The sequence below is a fragment of the Ischnura elegans genome, chromosome 9 (assembly GCF_921293095.1).
Source record: "Ischnura elegans chromosome 9, ioIscEleg1.1, whole genome shotgun sequence".
NCBI lineage: Eukaryota > Metazoa > Arthropoda > Insecta > Odonata > Coenagrionidae > Ischnura > Ischnura elegans.
In genome coordinates, this window is record NC_060254.1 from 100,884,232 (window position 1) to 100,901,909 (window position 17,678).

General features: G+C 38.5%; 1 protein-coding gene across 3 annotated transcripts in view; it reads left to right on the forward strand.

Moving 5' to 3' along the window:
- The window catches only part of LOC124165274 (monocarboxylate transporter 9), a 71,342-nt gene that overhangs the window by 14,062 nt on the left and 39,602 nt on the right, over positions 1-17,678 (forward strand). For 2 of the 3 annotated variants that reach the window (XM_046542605.1, XM_046542609.1), the window contains exon 2: positions 8,632-8,906. The exons of the other annotated variant lie outside the window; for it this stretch is intronic. In XM_046542605.1, the coding sequence (XP_046398561.1) occupies positions 8,862-8,906 (45 nt within the window). In that variant the 5' untranslated portion in view covers positions 8,632-8,861. The remainder of the gene's footprint in view (positions 1-8,631; positions 8,907-17,678) is intronic. 3 annotated transcript variants of the gene reach the window in all.

Sequence of the window (17,678 nt, forward strand, 5' to 3'; positions counted from 1 at the left end):
TCAATGCTCCCAGACAACGTCATGCATTCATAGATAAGATAGAGGGCCCCGTGGACGAGTGACTTGGCAAATAAACGGGACGACCAGCTGGCCTGCTGAAATAAATAAATAATGCTGTGCGTCAGTCCGAATTATTTGAAAACTTTGTTTGCAGCCAGACTGATTGCACAACTCATAAATTCCCTCTCTCGTAACTACTTCAGTTTCTCCCGACAACCGAAATCAAAAATTATACTATACTTTGCGTTGTAGAGGTAATCATCATAAGGTTGGTTTAACGTAGCTCTCCATTTCTCTCTCCCATCCGCTAGCCTTTACATATTGACGTATTTCTTCTCTTTTAAATCCTTTTTAACATGTCCTATGAAACTCATTCGTAACCGTCCCTTGCCCTGCTTACCGTTCACCTGTCCTCTACGACTGTGTTCATCATGCCTCATACTGAGGCTAACTAAGTTACCTCATCTTCTCCTTAAGGTTTTAAAGGACTTCTTTGGTATCCGACTATTTTTTGCCCTTCCTCAATACTTACTGGGTCGATCCATTTTATCTTTTTCATTCTTCGGTGGCACAACGTTTCGAATGATTCCACTCTTGACTTCTCTGTACCTGTTAAGTCCAAACCTCGCTCCCATAGAGAAAAACATTCCATGTGTAACATCTAGTGAATTCAGTCCTCACTATTATATTGGGTTTTCAGCTCCAAGTAGATTATTATTATTATTATCATTATAGAAAGCCCCCCTGTGCTATTCTACTACTTATTTTTACCAGCATAATATTGATGCTAATTAACCTATTTAACTATATTGACTCTATTAACTTCATAGCTGTGTACCGAGGCGGATATAAGTTTAAACCAAACTTGCGGGGCATAAAGGGAATCGGGTTTAGGCGCGAACATTTTAAAACTTCAAAATTAAAAACCGGCAGTTATAGGTTGATTTTCTGGCGAGAAAGATATAAATTAACTTATTTTTCGGGTGTTTTCCGATAATTTTTGTATCACTTCCGCTGGCGTTTCAACTCGTTTGCTGGTGGCTTCCTCAAAGTGTAACGGTTGAAGTTAAAAGTAAAAACGGTCAAGGAAGCCTCCAGTACAATAGAGGCACGAGGCGCATTTTTAAAAACTACAAAGTATCCTGTATGTAAACCAAATTCTGTGTGCGTGGGACACTTCCTTAGGTACTAAAGTGAAATTGAATCAACTGCATTAAATGAAATATTTAGTACATTACTTCATTCATTCACACGGCGCATTAAGCGCAGACATACCTACAAATAAATTTATAGGTAAGGAAAGAAAAGGATAGGAACATATAATGGAAAAAGGACGAGGACAACGGTGGAGGACATCTACCGCAGCACCGTTGTCCTCGTACCTTTTCCATTACATGTTCCTATCCCTTCCTTTCCTTACCTATCAACTTATTTGTATACTTAGTACATTGTAATATGTATTTTCTTGTTTATGGCTTACGCTAAATACGACAGCCACATAGTGTGAATCTTCCCCGATAGATGGAACTGCCATCAGGAGACGCTCAGCGCAATATAGAATAATACGATAATAACTCCGCTCATTTCCCAAAATCGTCCACCCCCTCCTATCAGCCATCCCCACCTCAGAACACATATGCATGAGGCCCTCACCTTCCTCTGAAGATTTCCTCCTCTCCGAGACCACCCAATGAGCCTCAGACACCCCATATCATGTCTCGCGCAGGTTTCATCTTACGAAGACCACTGATCGTTAGCTTCGAAAGAAAATATCAAGTTACACAAGAATATTAGCATCATTTTTCACCCCTAACCCTACATGAGTCATTTAATGAGCCCAAAGACGTCTGATTAAACCTTTCCACACTTGGTAGCGTAACTTTATTTAGTTAAAACATTAATACTGTGCACGCATTTTAAAATAGAATTAGATCAAACAGGGAACGCATCACGCAAGGAATGTATTTCTGACCTTAATTACGCATCTTTAGCATGGAAATAGTTGAACCACGAAAAATTAAAAATGGAATGGGGAGGTGGTAAGCAAAGAGTTTGGGACTCCTCAGCCGAAGTAAGGTTTTTTTTATCCAAAAGGCCGTGTCTCTCAATCATTATTTACGTCGCTTCCAAGCGATAGCTCCAGCGATCGCTGCAGTGATGCAGTAAAAATGACCGTTTCATGCGATTATTTCCCGCCATAGCTCCGGGGATGGAAATCACATCCCTTTTTCCGTCGCTCGGAACGTCTCTTTTTCCGTCGCAGAAGCCTCCACTCGAGCCGCCTCTCAGCCAATCGGACCGCTCGGCCGCTAACAGCGATTTTAAGGCCAAGCTTGGATTTTAGTTGAATGGCTGTTGTATTTGCGGGAAATGACGGAATAAGCAATGGAAAAAGGAACGGTGGGAATCACCAGAATATAATGGGTCGAGCAATCACTCATTTGGCCCCTGAAAACCTATCGCTGGAGCTGCGGCGTAGTGAGGAGGAGGGTCGGGGGGCCGCAAACCCCCCCCCCACACGAAATATAAAATCACTCTTAAATTTGCATCACCAAAGAATACCATATTGATGGCAAGGTTCTAACAACACGTGTCTCAAAAATAGCAACTTTTAAGGGGAACAAAAAAATAGATTTATTTTTTAAGTCTATATAATTTTAATTGAAATTAAAAACCACAAAATACATAAAACTGAAAAAGGACCATAAATTTGCAAACAAAGTTTTTTTGCTTGAATTTTAATTTTTATTAACAGTATTAGCAGTATTAACTCTGACCGGCCAAATTTTGAGATACGTGTTGTTAGAACTTAGCCATCGAATATAGAAAAATGATTAATTTACAAAAGATTTCTTTTAAAAAATAATTTTTTTTCGATAATGATAAGTGTGGACGTAAAAAAGTTTTGAGGACGCCGAGAAGTTGATTCACGCAGTGTAGAAATGACTCCGTGGTCAGAACAAGGATTGGTACCAACAGGGCAAGCACGTCCTTGCTTATTGCTGACTGATGGCCACGGAAAGAGACGGAGATTACGTGATAAAATAAGGTGTGTAGCGGAAACATCATTCTTTCGCGTGTGTAATTCTCATTATGTGCATTAAATAAATGACGAAGAATAAAATATGATGCATTACTTTCTGGGCAACCCTCGTATTTCCGGCAGTCTTTTAACCTCTGTAAGCCTATCGTTGGAGCAAAGACTCTTACGGCCGTATTCATAGATTTCCGCTAAAACACGCTAGTAGGGCGACTAACTTAGTCGGCTACTAAGACCTTTTAGTCGCCTACTAAGATATGGTATTCATGGATTGTATTACGTGAGCTAAGAAGAGCTACTAACTTAGTATGCTACTAGCCAGCTCGGCAGCCGATACTCGGTAGCGATTTGGGTTCAACCCGCTAGGCTACGCTTGACAACACTGCATCTGACTCCTCCGCGGCGCGGAAAATTCGTAACACTATCAAACAAAAGAAATTGATTCAGCAAAATGCATTGAAATTTTTACTTCATAATGGATAATTCGATGTGATATCGCATCTCAGACATATTTTTTGATTGCTGTACACAAACATTATGCAATACCTTTGGGAAAGGGTAGATTTATGAGTAATACCGAAGCATTTGTATGTTTGAGATGCAGTTATTGCTTTACAAACGGCCGTATATTTATTGATCATATACATTGCGTATTGTTTGCACTTCTGATATTTGTTTCTATTAGTGTATGCGTGATTAGTATGGAAAAATATAACTAGCAACGTCAGTACTATACATATATGTATTCGGAAAGCAAAAATACACCTCAATGTCGGAGTAGAAACGAAAACTTTTGCAATGCAGAAATGAATCTTTAAGAAAATAACGTTGAGATAAATGTATGAATGATACACATTTATTACGTTACAAACACCTACGTGCGAGCAATAAGTAACATATGTTTGCAACTCCTAAAATGTTAGTCAAGGAAACAACAATCTGCTTCGCTGCATTTAAATATTTCAAATATTGACAGCGTGCGGAAATATACGGCATATAGTTTACTAGAGGTGGTTAATGTAAAAAACAAAGCATAATTAACGTAACTTGTTTTACTTATTTATTGCTGATCATATCACAAATAGCACTACAACACACACAACATTTCACTTCACATTTCACGAGCTGTCTTTATGACACTTATAATCCGTACATTCTGAATCAACTGGTTCAATGAAAAGCTTGACTCACACTTAATTTAAAACACTATAACTTAACTCTAGTAAACAATGATAATCAGTTTTCCAATCACTCTGCACACACCAAAAGAATTTGCACTCGTTGACGTTCGAAAGAATTCTTCACATCTCACTTCCCACTCATCACTAATGATTTAGAATCAGTTGATGTTATTTAAAATTACCATTACGTAGACAATGAAATAAATAGGCTGAAACAAATTTTTAAACCAGAAATTGTAACATCAACAAACTTCCAATCTCACTCTCCACTATCACTCGTACCGTAACCAAAACAAAAACAACAGCGCAACGAAATACGCGAAATGTAAACACTGCCGAAAGCTCACGATAAAGTTACTAGAATAAGTAATATAATCAAACACAAATTATAAGCGTACAAACGAATGAAAATTTATAAGCGTTTGCTGTATCCCTAAAGAACAACTGCTTCAAATATGAAACATATCCCCTTCGCAACAGCTAGTAGATACCTTTGATCGAAATGGTTAAACCAATATGAAAGAAATAAATAATTTTGTCGAAGCTCATACACTCACAAATCACTTCACTTGTCGCTTCACTCTTTACTTCATCGTCTATATGCAATCAATTCACTTAGGGGCGCATTGAATGTACAAATTGTGTTCACTTACACTAGAGGTACAAGCTCACTGCAAGTCGTAGCTTCCTCGCAGCTACGAAAAACTTTCAATTCCTGCCAACAATTACACTACATACGTTGCCTGCCTTACTTGAAGAATGGATTCTCGTATTCCATTTTGGCACAAATGCATAAAAACTCTATAACAGTATACAAATAAAACCGGAGTTCGATCATCCACAACGGTCCGCCATATTTAGTAGCTCCCTTAAACAAGGCCGGAGGGCGACTAAGAACCGGCTGCTAAGATAGTAGCATACTAAGCTTAGTAGCCCTTACTAACGATCTATGAATACCATTTTGCTAGTATCCCTAGTAGCACAAAAAGGATTATATCTAGATATAATACGTATCATTGTATACACTGTATACAGATTATATCTGTATAAAATCCATGCAAATGTCCTCTACCACGCATATAATATCTAGATATTATACGTATTATATCTGCTGCAATAATATGGATTTTATACAGATTAAATATGCGACATAATATAACCCTCCATAATATATATTCAAAATATAATCCATAATATAATAAGATATTATATATTAGCCCTCCATATACCTACGAGATAATAGAGAGAGACTATACTTGCCACAAAGAACTATTAACAATGTGAATTCGCGAGAAAAATAATATTTTCAACTAAATATGTCTGAAAGGATTGTACTTCCACTATGCCAGCAAAAGCAAAGATCAATCTAAACCTCAACTACTAGTCCAACCTCAGCTACTAAAACGTACCGGTCCCAGGCGGATATGTATTTGAAATATTGTTTGGGATGAGCAAAAGTTTCAATGTCACTTCAGTAGATGTATCAATCTAATAAAAATTTGAATGTCCTGCCAAACAACCAGCATAAAAATATGTATAAAGAATATGAAATCTCTTAAATCACATCTCAGCTCTTACCATGCATGAGGACATCACCATAATGAATTTTAGTGGCAGGAAAGAAAAAAAACAATTAAAATACAGATATTTTTATTTTCATTATTCAATCACAATAATAGCTGCAATCCTCTCTTGTTACCATGAAATACTTTGCTGAAACAAATACTGTCATTCTCTTTTGAACAAAAATTATTTTTAAGTGCATTGACAGAAGCCATACTATCTTCAATAGTTTCTCCAACGAATGTCTATTGTCACATCATCCACTTAAAAAAAAATCCACATCCACCATAGTTCTATACGTCACTTATACCACTGTCTTTCTGTCTTCTGAATGATAGTTTGGTAACTGAAGAAATGGCACCTTCCTCCAGTCTCGGCACCTTTAATTCAACACGAATTATCTCCCCATCTTCTCGTGCAAGGCCACAGATTCTTTTCTGATATCAATCGATGTGAAGTGCACTTCACACACCTAAAATTAATAAATAAGAAAATACCAAGTAAATTACTTAGTCATTTCATTTTCAATTTAAGGCATTTCTGAATGAGAAATATATCTAATGACTTGGCTGGTAAATACAGGAGATAACTATATATATACCTCAATGATTTTTTTATAAAAAACTAGATATAAGCATAAGATAATTTGAGATGATAAAAGCCGGACACAGTTAAATTCCGGTTCATTGCATCACTCACGATTGTAAGATAAAAACGCATATTTCCATTCACGGCGGTTCATACACACTAATAGTATATAAGTTTCTGACGAGACTCAATGAATTTCTCAGCATTGCTTTCCATGCAACTTATTAAGTGAGTATCGCTGGTCTTGCGAAATGATACATAAGCTCAAATTAATTCGAAAGCATGAATACCTTAAAAGGTATGTGCTTTCCCCCGTAATATACGGTACTACGCCAAAAATACAATGACTCAGGAAGCCTCATCGAAAATACCCTAGTATATAACTTAGGGCGTAAATAATTCAAACAGCTTTTCAAATCTAAGTTAAATAAGTATTTTTAACTGAGTACTGAGTTTCAGACGCATAACACACCAAAGGGCAAGCTAAGAAATAATATTCGATACCATAAACTTGGCTGCTAAATTATAATTCCCACTAACTCCTTCAACCACACGTTTACTGAACGAAATAATACAAAAAACAATTAAAATAAAAGAATTTTCAGTCGAATTGCCGCTACAATATTTTAAATCACCACTTTTAGTATTGGAGACATTCATCAACATCCCAAAGCCACATCTAGCTAGAAATTACATCCAAATAATTACAGCGTGAAAGGGTACATACCTTACTGTTTTTCGTGGAGGTGAAATTGTCTCTTCTGATCGCCCGAATCCACTTGATCTCCAACTCAAGATATTTTGGAAAGCTAAAAACAAACTTTGGGTCCACTCCTGGAGTTTTCTTCGCACCCCGGTACTGAACACATGAAAGGCGTTTTTAACAAAAAAATGTCTCACAAACACACGTTTCTTAAGCCCAGCGAATGAAATTCAAGAATAAAGGAAAATTAACTATCCTCAGAAACTTCAATTTTCAACAACTTACACCACAAAAATCCCTAAAAAGTGGTGAAACGTAACGAATATTCACTCGTAAACAACGTAGGAGTTTCAAAAGGATATCACTACTTCGCTCAAAGATGATCTTATGAGTGGACTCATTAAAACCGATAATGTGCAACTAGGCAATTATTAGTTTTCAGAGTGAATATTAATCCACAAATATAATTTTCCTCGGCAGTGTACTCTCCTATATGTTACATTAATATTTTTGGTCGCTAATATGAACTCAAAGGTTTATGCATTACACCGGTATGGATACACCAATATACATAATGTAAATCCCTACATATAATAACGCTGTAATACAGCAATAATACGTTACAAAATACATTATGTATAGTATACATCAATTTCCTTCGTAAATACATTATGTACGCGAGTTCTTGTGCTGTGTGCGGATGTTTGAAAGAGAAGCAGAGATTTTAAAATATATGATAAATATATATCTATATAATACAGATATGTGTATCTGTATATGATGTATACCAGAATCTTTAAAATATACAATTAATATCCTTATGGTGTAACCATGGATCATCAGACATGTATAAAATATGTATGATATACAGATTTGCAAATATGTATACCGACGTATTTCGAAATCTTAAAAATATACAGATATAATCCTTTTTGTGCTACTAGGGATGCTACTACTTAGAACGCTACTTGGGCGTTAGTAGCTTACTAAGGAAACTATGAATACGGCCGTTAAGGCCTGTTTACACGGTAGATTAATCTGTAGGAAATTAAAGTCTGTTTGCATGAACGATTTTTGTGACCCGGAACGGAACATGTACGCAGGGGCGCCGCTAGGAATTAATGCTTGGGAGATAAAGTTGCAACGAATGCTGAGGGTCTGGGGGGTATGGAATGCCAGGGTAAGCAGTTGGTACGGGGGCTCTCCTCCAGAAAATTTTTAAGATAAATTGCTCAATATGGTGAATTGTACGGCTTTTTGAGCGATATTTTATTAATCCTTACACTTATCTATAACTAATATTTATCCAATTAGGTAAAATAGATTAAATTTTAAAATTTCTCTGAGTTCTGGGGGGATTTCATCCCCCAAAACCCCCCCTCGTTGCGCCACTGCATGTGCGGATGCATGAACCGAATTAGAACAAGCTCTATTTTCTGTTCATGCGTTTGCTCAAGTTTTGTGATATACCCGATGCATTTTGGCGTTCATTCTCGCGTTCCTACGGTCAAACAGGGACGAAAACATGAATCGTGTGATGATTCTGGCTTTCCTAGCTCCCGTCCGAAGCGCCCGTTGCGGATCCACTCGGAACTATCGGCCTCCGCTCGTCCTCTTGGCTCGGTGGCCAAGGCGGCAAAACATTCGAGGAATCCGCGGAGAGGACGACGAAGACGACGGGCCAAACAATGAGATCTTGAGCCAGAGCGAGCGAGACGCGGGCGGGTGGGGTGACAGCCAGCAACAAGCCGGGGGCGTCCGCCGCCGTCCACCGCCGCCGCCGCCGATGACGGCCCCAAACATCGCGGAGGAGGAGGAACCCACCACTCGCGTACGTTTTGACACGCACTTTCTTCTTTTGTTTCTCCCTCTCTGCTGGTGCATCCGTTGAACTTCTTTCGCAGACTTTGAGTGTTTCATTCCGATGCCGTCGTCGTCGTAGATTTAAGATGATGCATCACTCCCGTTCGACCTGGCGCGTTGTTCATTTTTTCTTGACGCATTTTATGAAAAAAAAGGATAGTTTTAAGGAGTGACTTCGTGAAATTGCCTCATGCCGAATCCAAAAACATTGTATATTTCACATAAATAATTTTAACATCGACCAGTTAAGTAGCTGTGCGACAACGTCAGCCGATGACATGTTGGCGATGACGAAGAGTGACTTAACTGGTCGATATTAATTTTATCGATGTAAAATTTGCAAGGTTTTTTCATTCAACACGCATTTTGATGGTTAAAACTCTAGCTATCAAAATAGTGAATTAAAAGACAGAGGTCATTTACCGCAAATACTTAAATTTTACTACATGGCCGATTACAATACTTTTCCTTTGTCTTCAGGAGTAAAGGTGAATACCTAGAGATAAGCAAAAATGTACGGAAACCGGTCATTGAGTGGCATAAGAGTATTTGTGGGAAATCGCCATTAACTTCTAATTTACATACTCACACTCACAAAGTGTTTCAAGCCGAAGTTTGGTTTGGATAGTTAAGGGTAGAGCTCACCCCGGACTGGGCCACAGGAATGTGAACTTGATATATGCAGGTTAGGTTGGCCAGTTCCTTTCCCCAGGCCACCTCGCACTTCAAGGATTTCTGAATTAGAGTGACAGAAGGCTTCACACGGGATATGAACCCGAATCCCTGGTCAGCAGCCATGTGCTCTATCCAATAGATTACCATGCTCTCTTTTTAATTTGTTATTATGTTAGAATTCTACCAGAGTAAGCTTGAAATGGTTCTCTCAATTAAGTTAGAATCTTATAATATTCATAACATGCAGAGCACACCAATATCAGCAGTTGCCAATATTTAAAAGGCACTGAAATTTTTCATCTGATATAATACATAGGTATGCTCTCAAATCTTGAGGTAATGTAGTATAAATATGCAAGGTTCTATCCAACATACCTTGAACCTTTAAATGATAGAGTGAGTATTATGTTAGTAATTCGTGACTAAAAAGGAACAGTGGAACGGGATTGGTGCGTTCTCTTAAACGCGGGCACGAACGTTACACTTTACAACATTAAAATTTTACAACGTGCACGAACATTAAAATGCACTTTGAAACCACCTAGGCTGTGCGAACGCTTGAACGGAAAATAGAACATCTTCTAATTTGGTTCATGTATTCGTACTTACATGTTCCGTACCAGTCCACCAAAATCGCTCATGCTTTCAGAGATTCAGTCGTGTTAATTGTTAACGTACCGTGTAAACAGGCTTTTAAGAAATGGCACTTCGATTATCATTTTTTCGAACAATGGATTCAATATGACTGATTGGATCTTCATCGATATTCCTTCACTCGACTGACATCGTCAAACCAAGCTATTCCAGCTGAAACCAACCATCAACCGCTCAGTGCTGCGCTTCCAATTTCGGTCTCGACCGATTTGTGTCAAATTATATAAACATTGCTGAGGTGAATAAAATGGGTTCTCTAGGCCGATCGTATTCATTCCAGTTTTCCTTCTTCCCCACATACGCATTCCTTGGAAATCCCATATAACTTAGTCACTTGGTGGCACTCAGAGAATTTTTTTTCGGGTTTTCCTTCCGTCATTCTTTCCTCGTAAATAGTGTGTGAGTCAGGAGAAATTATACAAAAATACGCGGAAAACACCAAAAAAAAGAATTCTTCTCGAGTTCTCAGCCAGGTTAATTCTCTCGTGTAAGCCGACGTTTCGATAGACGACTTGTCTCCCATCTTCAAGGCCGTGTTACTCTTTGAAAGTCCAATTTCACACCTTAGGCTGGTGCGACAGAATTAACCTGGCTGAGAACCCGAGAAGAATTCATCAATAGTATTCACCAGGAGAAATTAAAATCGTTTATCAAAAAAGGAAGTTTATTTATAATTAATGGTCCGCGTAAGTTTCAATTAATTAGTGGAATTTCAAAGTGTTATTAATATTGTTAATTTTTAAGAAACAACCTCCAATTTAGGTCTTAAGTAAAAAATAAATTCTGGCTATAGCTTTTAGTTACTGCGTAGCAATCCTGAACGCCCTAGTATATATTTTATCGACTTTTGTAGTTTTTGTTGTAAGAACGTTCGTTATCTAACAATCTTTCATCACACCAATGCTTATCAATGATTAGTATATGCTCTTAATTATCGCTGAAATCGATCGATTTCACGGGTTTGTGAATACATAGGAAACGTAGAGCATATATTAAACTATTTGACCGATTTATGACAGAAGAATAAAAACAGAGAAATGAATAGAATACCTAATGGAAAGATTTCATTTAACCCAGCGAAATTTCAATGAAACAGAATTAATATTTGAAATTGAAATGAACAGCATCAAAACAAATATTACTAATTTTAATTTCATCCAAACGAACCCATCTCGTTATCAGTCATATCTCTCAATTTATATGTTTCCCTCATGCTCAGATGCAGATTATCCTCTTTACATTCACTCTGGGACTACTCCGGCAATTTAAAAGAAAATCGCTCTCGTTTTAATTTCTTCTGAAGTCAGAGGTACTTGTACAACTGGACTACATCAGACCTCGTGAGAAGCCATCCATTGGCGTAGCCAGGAATTTCGTTCGGGAAGGGGGTCCAAAAGCAGAGGGGAAATTTTTTTGAAAAACAGGAAACTACGTAGAGAGTTTTAAACTAATTTAACACTTCATAATCGAAATAACTTCATTTTTCAAAGAAATATTTTGTAAAAATTCATGATTTTCAATATTTGTTTTCCTTTTGTGATGCATAGTGTGTGTGCTTCTACATTTCGGGTGGGGTCGGGACCCCCCGGACCCTTCCCCTCGCGATGCCACTAAAGCCATTCGTATGTTATGGTATTTCAAGGAGGTGACCGACAGCTGAGGTCATTTGCACCATGAGGGGAAGGGTATGGAAGGGAGGGAGGAGAGAAACCCGGCGTCGGCATTAGCCTGCTTTTAACAACATGCGCCAAAGGGACATCTACATAATACCCCTCAAGCCGCCTAAAAGGCGTGTGGCAGGGGGTGTTAGGACACCAGCCGTCTACGCATAAAAAATGAAGTGCTCTAACGAAGTTGGGACTAGCATTTATTAAAGTCCTTTATGGTTCGGGGGAAAAACGAATTCCCATATCTATCCGTTCGGCAAAACATCTCTCTTAATTTATCGCTTCTATCGGACCTGGAAATATAGTGCAACTCGAATATTATGTTCTCCGTGTCGCTCTTGAAGATATCCATTCTCAATTGTTCAAGCAATCTAAGCCTAGCGCGCAGCCTCCGAGTCTCCAGCGGCTCCTAGCCTAATTTGCTTAACATCTGCGTAACGCTGTCTGTAGGTACGCCCGTAGTATTTTTTGACGAAACGCGCAGCCTTCCTTTGTATTTTATTCAGTTCGCAGATTAAGTCTTTCTGTACCAGATCCCATACGCTCGCTGAATATTTAAGGTGCGGACGGACGAGTGCGAAATAGCACCTTTCTTTCACTTTCTCATCCGAAAATCTTCCCACAATATGCTTGACGAATCGTAATTTCTTCAGGGCCATGCCACAGATATTCCTAATATGTGTTCCCCACGAGAGGTTCGAGGTTATCGTAACTAACGAATCATGGCTGTGCAATGTACGTCCCATCCGACCGATGGAGGGCTGCACTTGAAGTGCCCTCCTCAAAGCACTCAATCAGGGGTCGTGCAATCTGTGAAAAATCTCTGCCGCCTCCAGGATTTGAAGCCGGACCTACAGGATGGAAAGGCAGAATTCTAGCCATTACGCCAACCCGATCCCCGAAAGCCATCCGTTTTAGACATTTCTGTATAACTTTATGATGATTTTATCGATGCTGAAATACGTGGTAGTCACTGATACTCGCGATTACCATAAATTTAATCGATGCCTCTGTTTAATTAAATATCCCCAGAGAGTAAATGAGAGTATTTTGTCCTATGATAATAATGTTCATGGTGGAACAAAACCCAGTACTATTCCACAAACTTTTTGTTACTATTAGCTGTCAACTAGTTTCGACGTTTATACCGTCATTATCGAGACTAACCTTTCTTAGTTAGTCTTGATAATGATGGTGTAAACGTCGAAACTAGTTGATGGCTAATAATAAAAAGTTTTGGAATAGTACTGGGTTTTGTTTAACCATGATCATTTCATCGTTCCACCAAGCAACGCCCAAATTAGTTGATTCTATGATAATAATACAGTAATACATACAGGATTAGACTTGACTAAGTAGAACTAGCTGGATTTCTGCTCATCTCTCCTGCTCAATACTTGTCACGCCGCAATGCCTTTCAGATGCCAATCCGGTGTACAATATACACTCCCACCAACCAGTTGACAACACAAGATTTTCATGTGCATTTGTCCGTGTGGTGTGAGTATTGTGTTGTTTGTGTTAGCAGAAGCTTAAAAATTAAACATTGAGAACATGACTCAACATTGCTTTTAAAAATTGCATTAAGAATGTTATTTATAAAGTAGCTTTTAAAATATCTATGATTGTACCTCATTTTTTGGCGTTTCTTGCTATTTTTCTCCTTTTAATGCAAATAGCAATTTTTATTTTTTTTTGTTCATTTCCGTAGACCCCCTCCCTAGCTACTTCATCCATATGCCCTAGCAAATGCTTAAGTTACATTTTCTTTCTCCTATCTTGCGAACGAGCTTTCGCGTAAATATTGAATTTTGCTGTCAAACATTATTTACATTTTGTCATAATAAGGTCATCAGTGGCGTAACTAGGAATATGCTCTGGGGGGATGGGATGGCCTGGGGGTTACTTCCTCCCCCTCCCCCCAATCAGGTAATGGGAGATCAGGGAAAACTTTTGAAAAATGACATGCCTGGAAATAAATTTCACATCATTTTGGCACTAAAATTTTAAATTTAAGCAGATACATTATAATATGTCAAAACGAGACATTAGTTTTATATATTTTTTTTATTTCCCTGAGGCTTTGGAGGGGATCTATTCCCTCATCCCCCGCATAGCTACGCCACTGAAGGTCATAAAAATGTTGAAATTATTTGCTAGTGTGTTTATTATAGATAATTCCCCTTGTGAAATGGATGTGAATGCTGGTGCGAATGTGTGCATGAATGATCAGAGACAGGCTACTTCGATTCCAGTCAGTCATAATCGCAGTTTTTAATAATTTGGACCGAGTGACATATGGCTTAAGCAATCATATTCCGTGCCGTTGAAAAGTATATCTGAAATTATTTCTCGGCTTGAACGTGTAAAATGATCGATTGATTCAGGTTCAACAGAATTAATTACAAAAACGATAAAAAACCAAATGACATACATATTCATTAACCAATTGTTCAGCTAAAAAGTTCATTACTGTTTATTACGCATGAATATTTCTTTCGTTGGAGCAAATGAACCAATTTATCTTATCTCCACTGCAAGGAATCTTCTTCAGCTCTTTGTTATACCAGCATTTCCAAGGGAAGTATTAAGCTCGTATGACACTTCCCAATTTATTGGCCATTCTATTGGATATTGGATTGTGGCACAACTGGCACACACCAATTTCTGGTCTAATATCTTTTTCACAATATTGGGCACAATTTCTTGCCCAATTTGGAATTTAGAACAGGTTCTATTTTCTCGCGGCCAATCTCCAATCACAACTCAGTCTTGTCGACTCCTAGTGGCCAAAACAAAAAGTTCTTTGCAAAACACCCTGTTTGGCTGTAAAACATTGGTTTTATTCCGAAAATTTGCTTGAAGTTTCTAAAATGTGGACAAAAAAAGTTGTTGTACTATTGATTGAAGCGTACAAATCACACGAATGCTTATACAACGTAAAATCATCGAAATACAACGGCGTTCTCTAGCGGGACATTAGAACACTATTTCGGACAATATTGGTGCAAATATTGATACGTGTCATACTCAATGCCGTAGCCAGGGGGGGATCAAGGGGGATTGACCCCCCCCCCCCCCGAAATGAAAGAAATCAAATAGATACTTTATTCTCGCTTGGTGCTCACACGACGATATTATATAGCGGTGCATGGACATCTAGTAGTCCAATGCGACTTAAGTCAATAATTATCTAAGCGAATTTGCAGGTGCAGTGTGCGTAGTTGTAGTGCAGTGTGCGAAATAATAGTGCTGTGAATTAGTAGAGAGGTGAGTGACTGATGAGCCTCCTGAGGGACCGCAGAATTGACATCGACACCGAGGAGTTGATTCATTTGGTCGCTGCAAAAAAAAGCTAGAGTGCTAAATTCAATTTTATAATAATATTTTTATATTTTCCTTTGAGGGTTTATAATAAATATATATATTCAACCGTATACGCTATTTTATTTATCTTATAAAAATAATTTTATGTTTGTCTACTATTCCATAAACCCCCCTGAAAATATTTTCAGGCTACGGCCTTGGTCATACTGTGCGTAACGCCCAAAATTTTTAACACGCCGATTGCACGCCGACTTATTGGCCAATAAATTGGAAAGTGTCATACGGGCTTTAGAGTTTTAGTGTCAGTATGTCCTTTCGACTTCGTTTGGGAACGAGTGCAAGTCGGAAAGTCTCCCCGGGCCATATGCATAGGGAGAAAGGAAAACGGAGATGGTAGATAAGGGAGTCTATTTGGAGTTGCAACGGTATGGGGGGGGGGCAGGGGGGAAAGTGGAGTTGGTCGCGTCCCATATCGTGGGCTGTACTGCGACAACGCGTCTTGACCGAGGGCCAGTTTAGCGTGCACTGGCTTCGCGCGAAATGCTATCCCTCATCCCCATCTTTCGCGACCCGTGGCTGACTACCAATCGCTTCAGTGAACAGAGGCGGTCATAGGCTTCTGAATCCAAGAACTTCCCCGCAGAAGCAAACTCGTATTACATAAGCCTGAATCACGCGATCATTTTTTCCGTTCCTCAGATTGATAGCTCCAACTCCAAAAGAGTGATCACTCGACCCATCATTTTCTGAATCGTACGGTAACTCACACCGTCCCTTTTTCCATCGTTTATTCCCTCTTTTTCAATATTCACGACTGTCATTCAATTAAAAGCCGAGCGTGGCGTTACAATCGCTGTTAGCGTCCGAGCGCTCTCCTTGGCTGAATGACGGTACCAGCGATGGTTTCGATGGTGTCAGATGTATAAAAAAGGGCCGAGTGATGGAAAATGGCTGTAGGATACCCCAAATAAAAATCCTCAGGGAAAAGGTCTGGCTGTGGCCCACTCCGGGATGAGCTCTACCCTCACCTAACCAAACCAACCTTTGGGTTGACTCACTGAGTGATGGAATAAGAGATGGAATTTCCATCCCTTGAGCCATCGCAGAAAATGATTGTATGATCGCTCTTATGGAATGGAGAAAATGATAGAGTGATTCAGGATTTTGACTCCTCACTTTCTTAAAAACATCAAATATGAATTAATGAAAGGAAACAAGAATTGATAATATACTACCGGTTGATTGGGATTACTGTGTTCTCTCATTATATTATTAAAATAACGCAAATCATATAAATTACAGGATATGATGTCACGTGTAGTGACAAATTATGAATATTTAGCCCCAGTATAACATACATAATACTATAAATCTAGTGTATAGCGTTATTTTAATTTTATTTTGGGAGATATTTCATTGCCACGTATTCGGGAGAGTCCACAGATGAATGAAGTGCGACCATTGCGTTTATGTGCGTTTACGCTTATATTATTCTCATCCAGCTGAATATATGTGAATTATTTAATGGAATTTTGATCAATTATTACATTTAATTTGTAAGTTTGGCCAACATTTCGATGTTTTTTTAGCCATGCCCACAGCTCACTCACTCATCAGTGATTCAACCCGGCGATTTTTTTTTGAGCTAGGAAATTGAAACTTCGCATTAATATTCTCAAATAAATTGTGCATAACTATCCAGGTTATTTTTTTCCTGTATCATCACGTTAACAATATTTGAGGTCAAAGTTCAACAAATTTAGCGAAAAGCGACCGCCGTCGATTTTTCTCAAAATAGCCAATTTTATCCTCGTTCGGTGATTTCATGAATAGTTTTGTTGGAATAACTGTTATACCATCTTAATTTTTATTTCTTTTTCTTCCATTTAGAGGGTTTTCAAATATTTTGTTTCATCATTAATCATAGAAATATAACAAAATGGCGATGCCTATTTTCAGCCAATTTTTTACATAAACTTAGAGATACTTCCGCCAAGTGACTTATACCACGTCGTTCTTTGAAGCTTCTACATTATGAATCTAAAGTAGAATTTTGCACCAACTAGCAACCCCGAATTTTACACCGTTTTTTCCATCGTGCGGTCGACTCCCGTTCTGGCCGCTAGCGGCAGAGAGTACGGCGCCGCGGCGGCTGGTTTGGTTGGTTGGTAGGTTTGAAGGTTACGAAGTCATAATAGAAGAACATTACCACTTGAATGGTAAAGAAACAATTGGATGATAAAATACAAAGTTCAAAATTTATAGAAGCACATGATATATATGTAACCAATTTCTATCACCTATTTCTATCATTTATGGCCATGGATGCCGACTTACAAAAAATATTGCGGGGCCCAAACCGGGGATCTTGCCCCGGGAAATTTTATAAGCAGTGAGTTTTAAGTTTTTTAAGCATT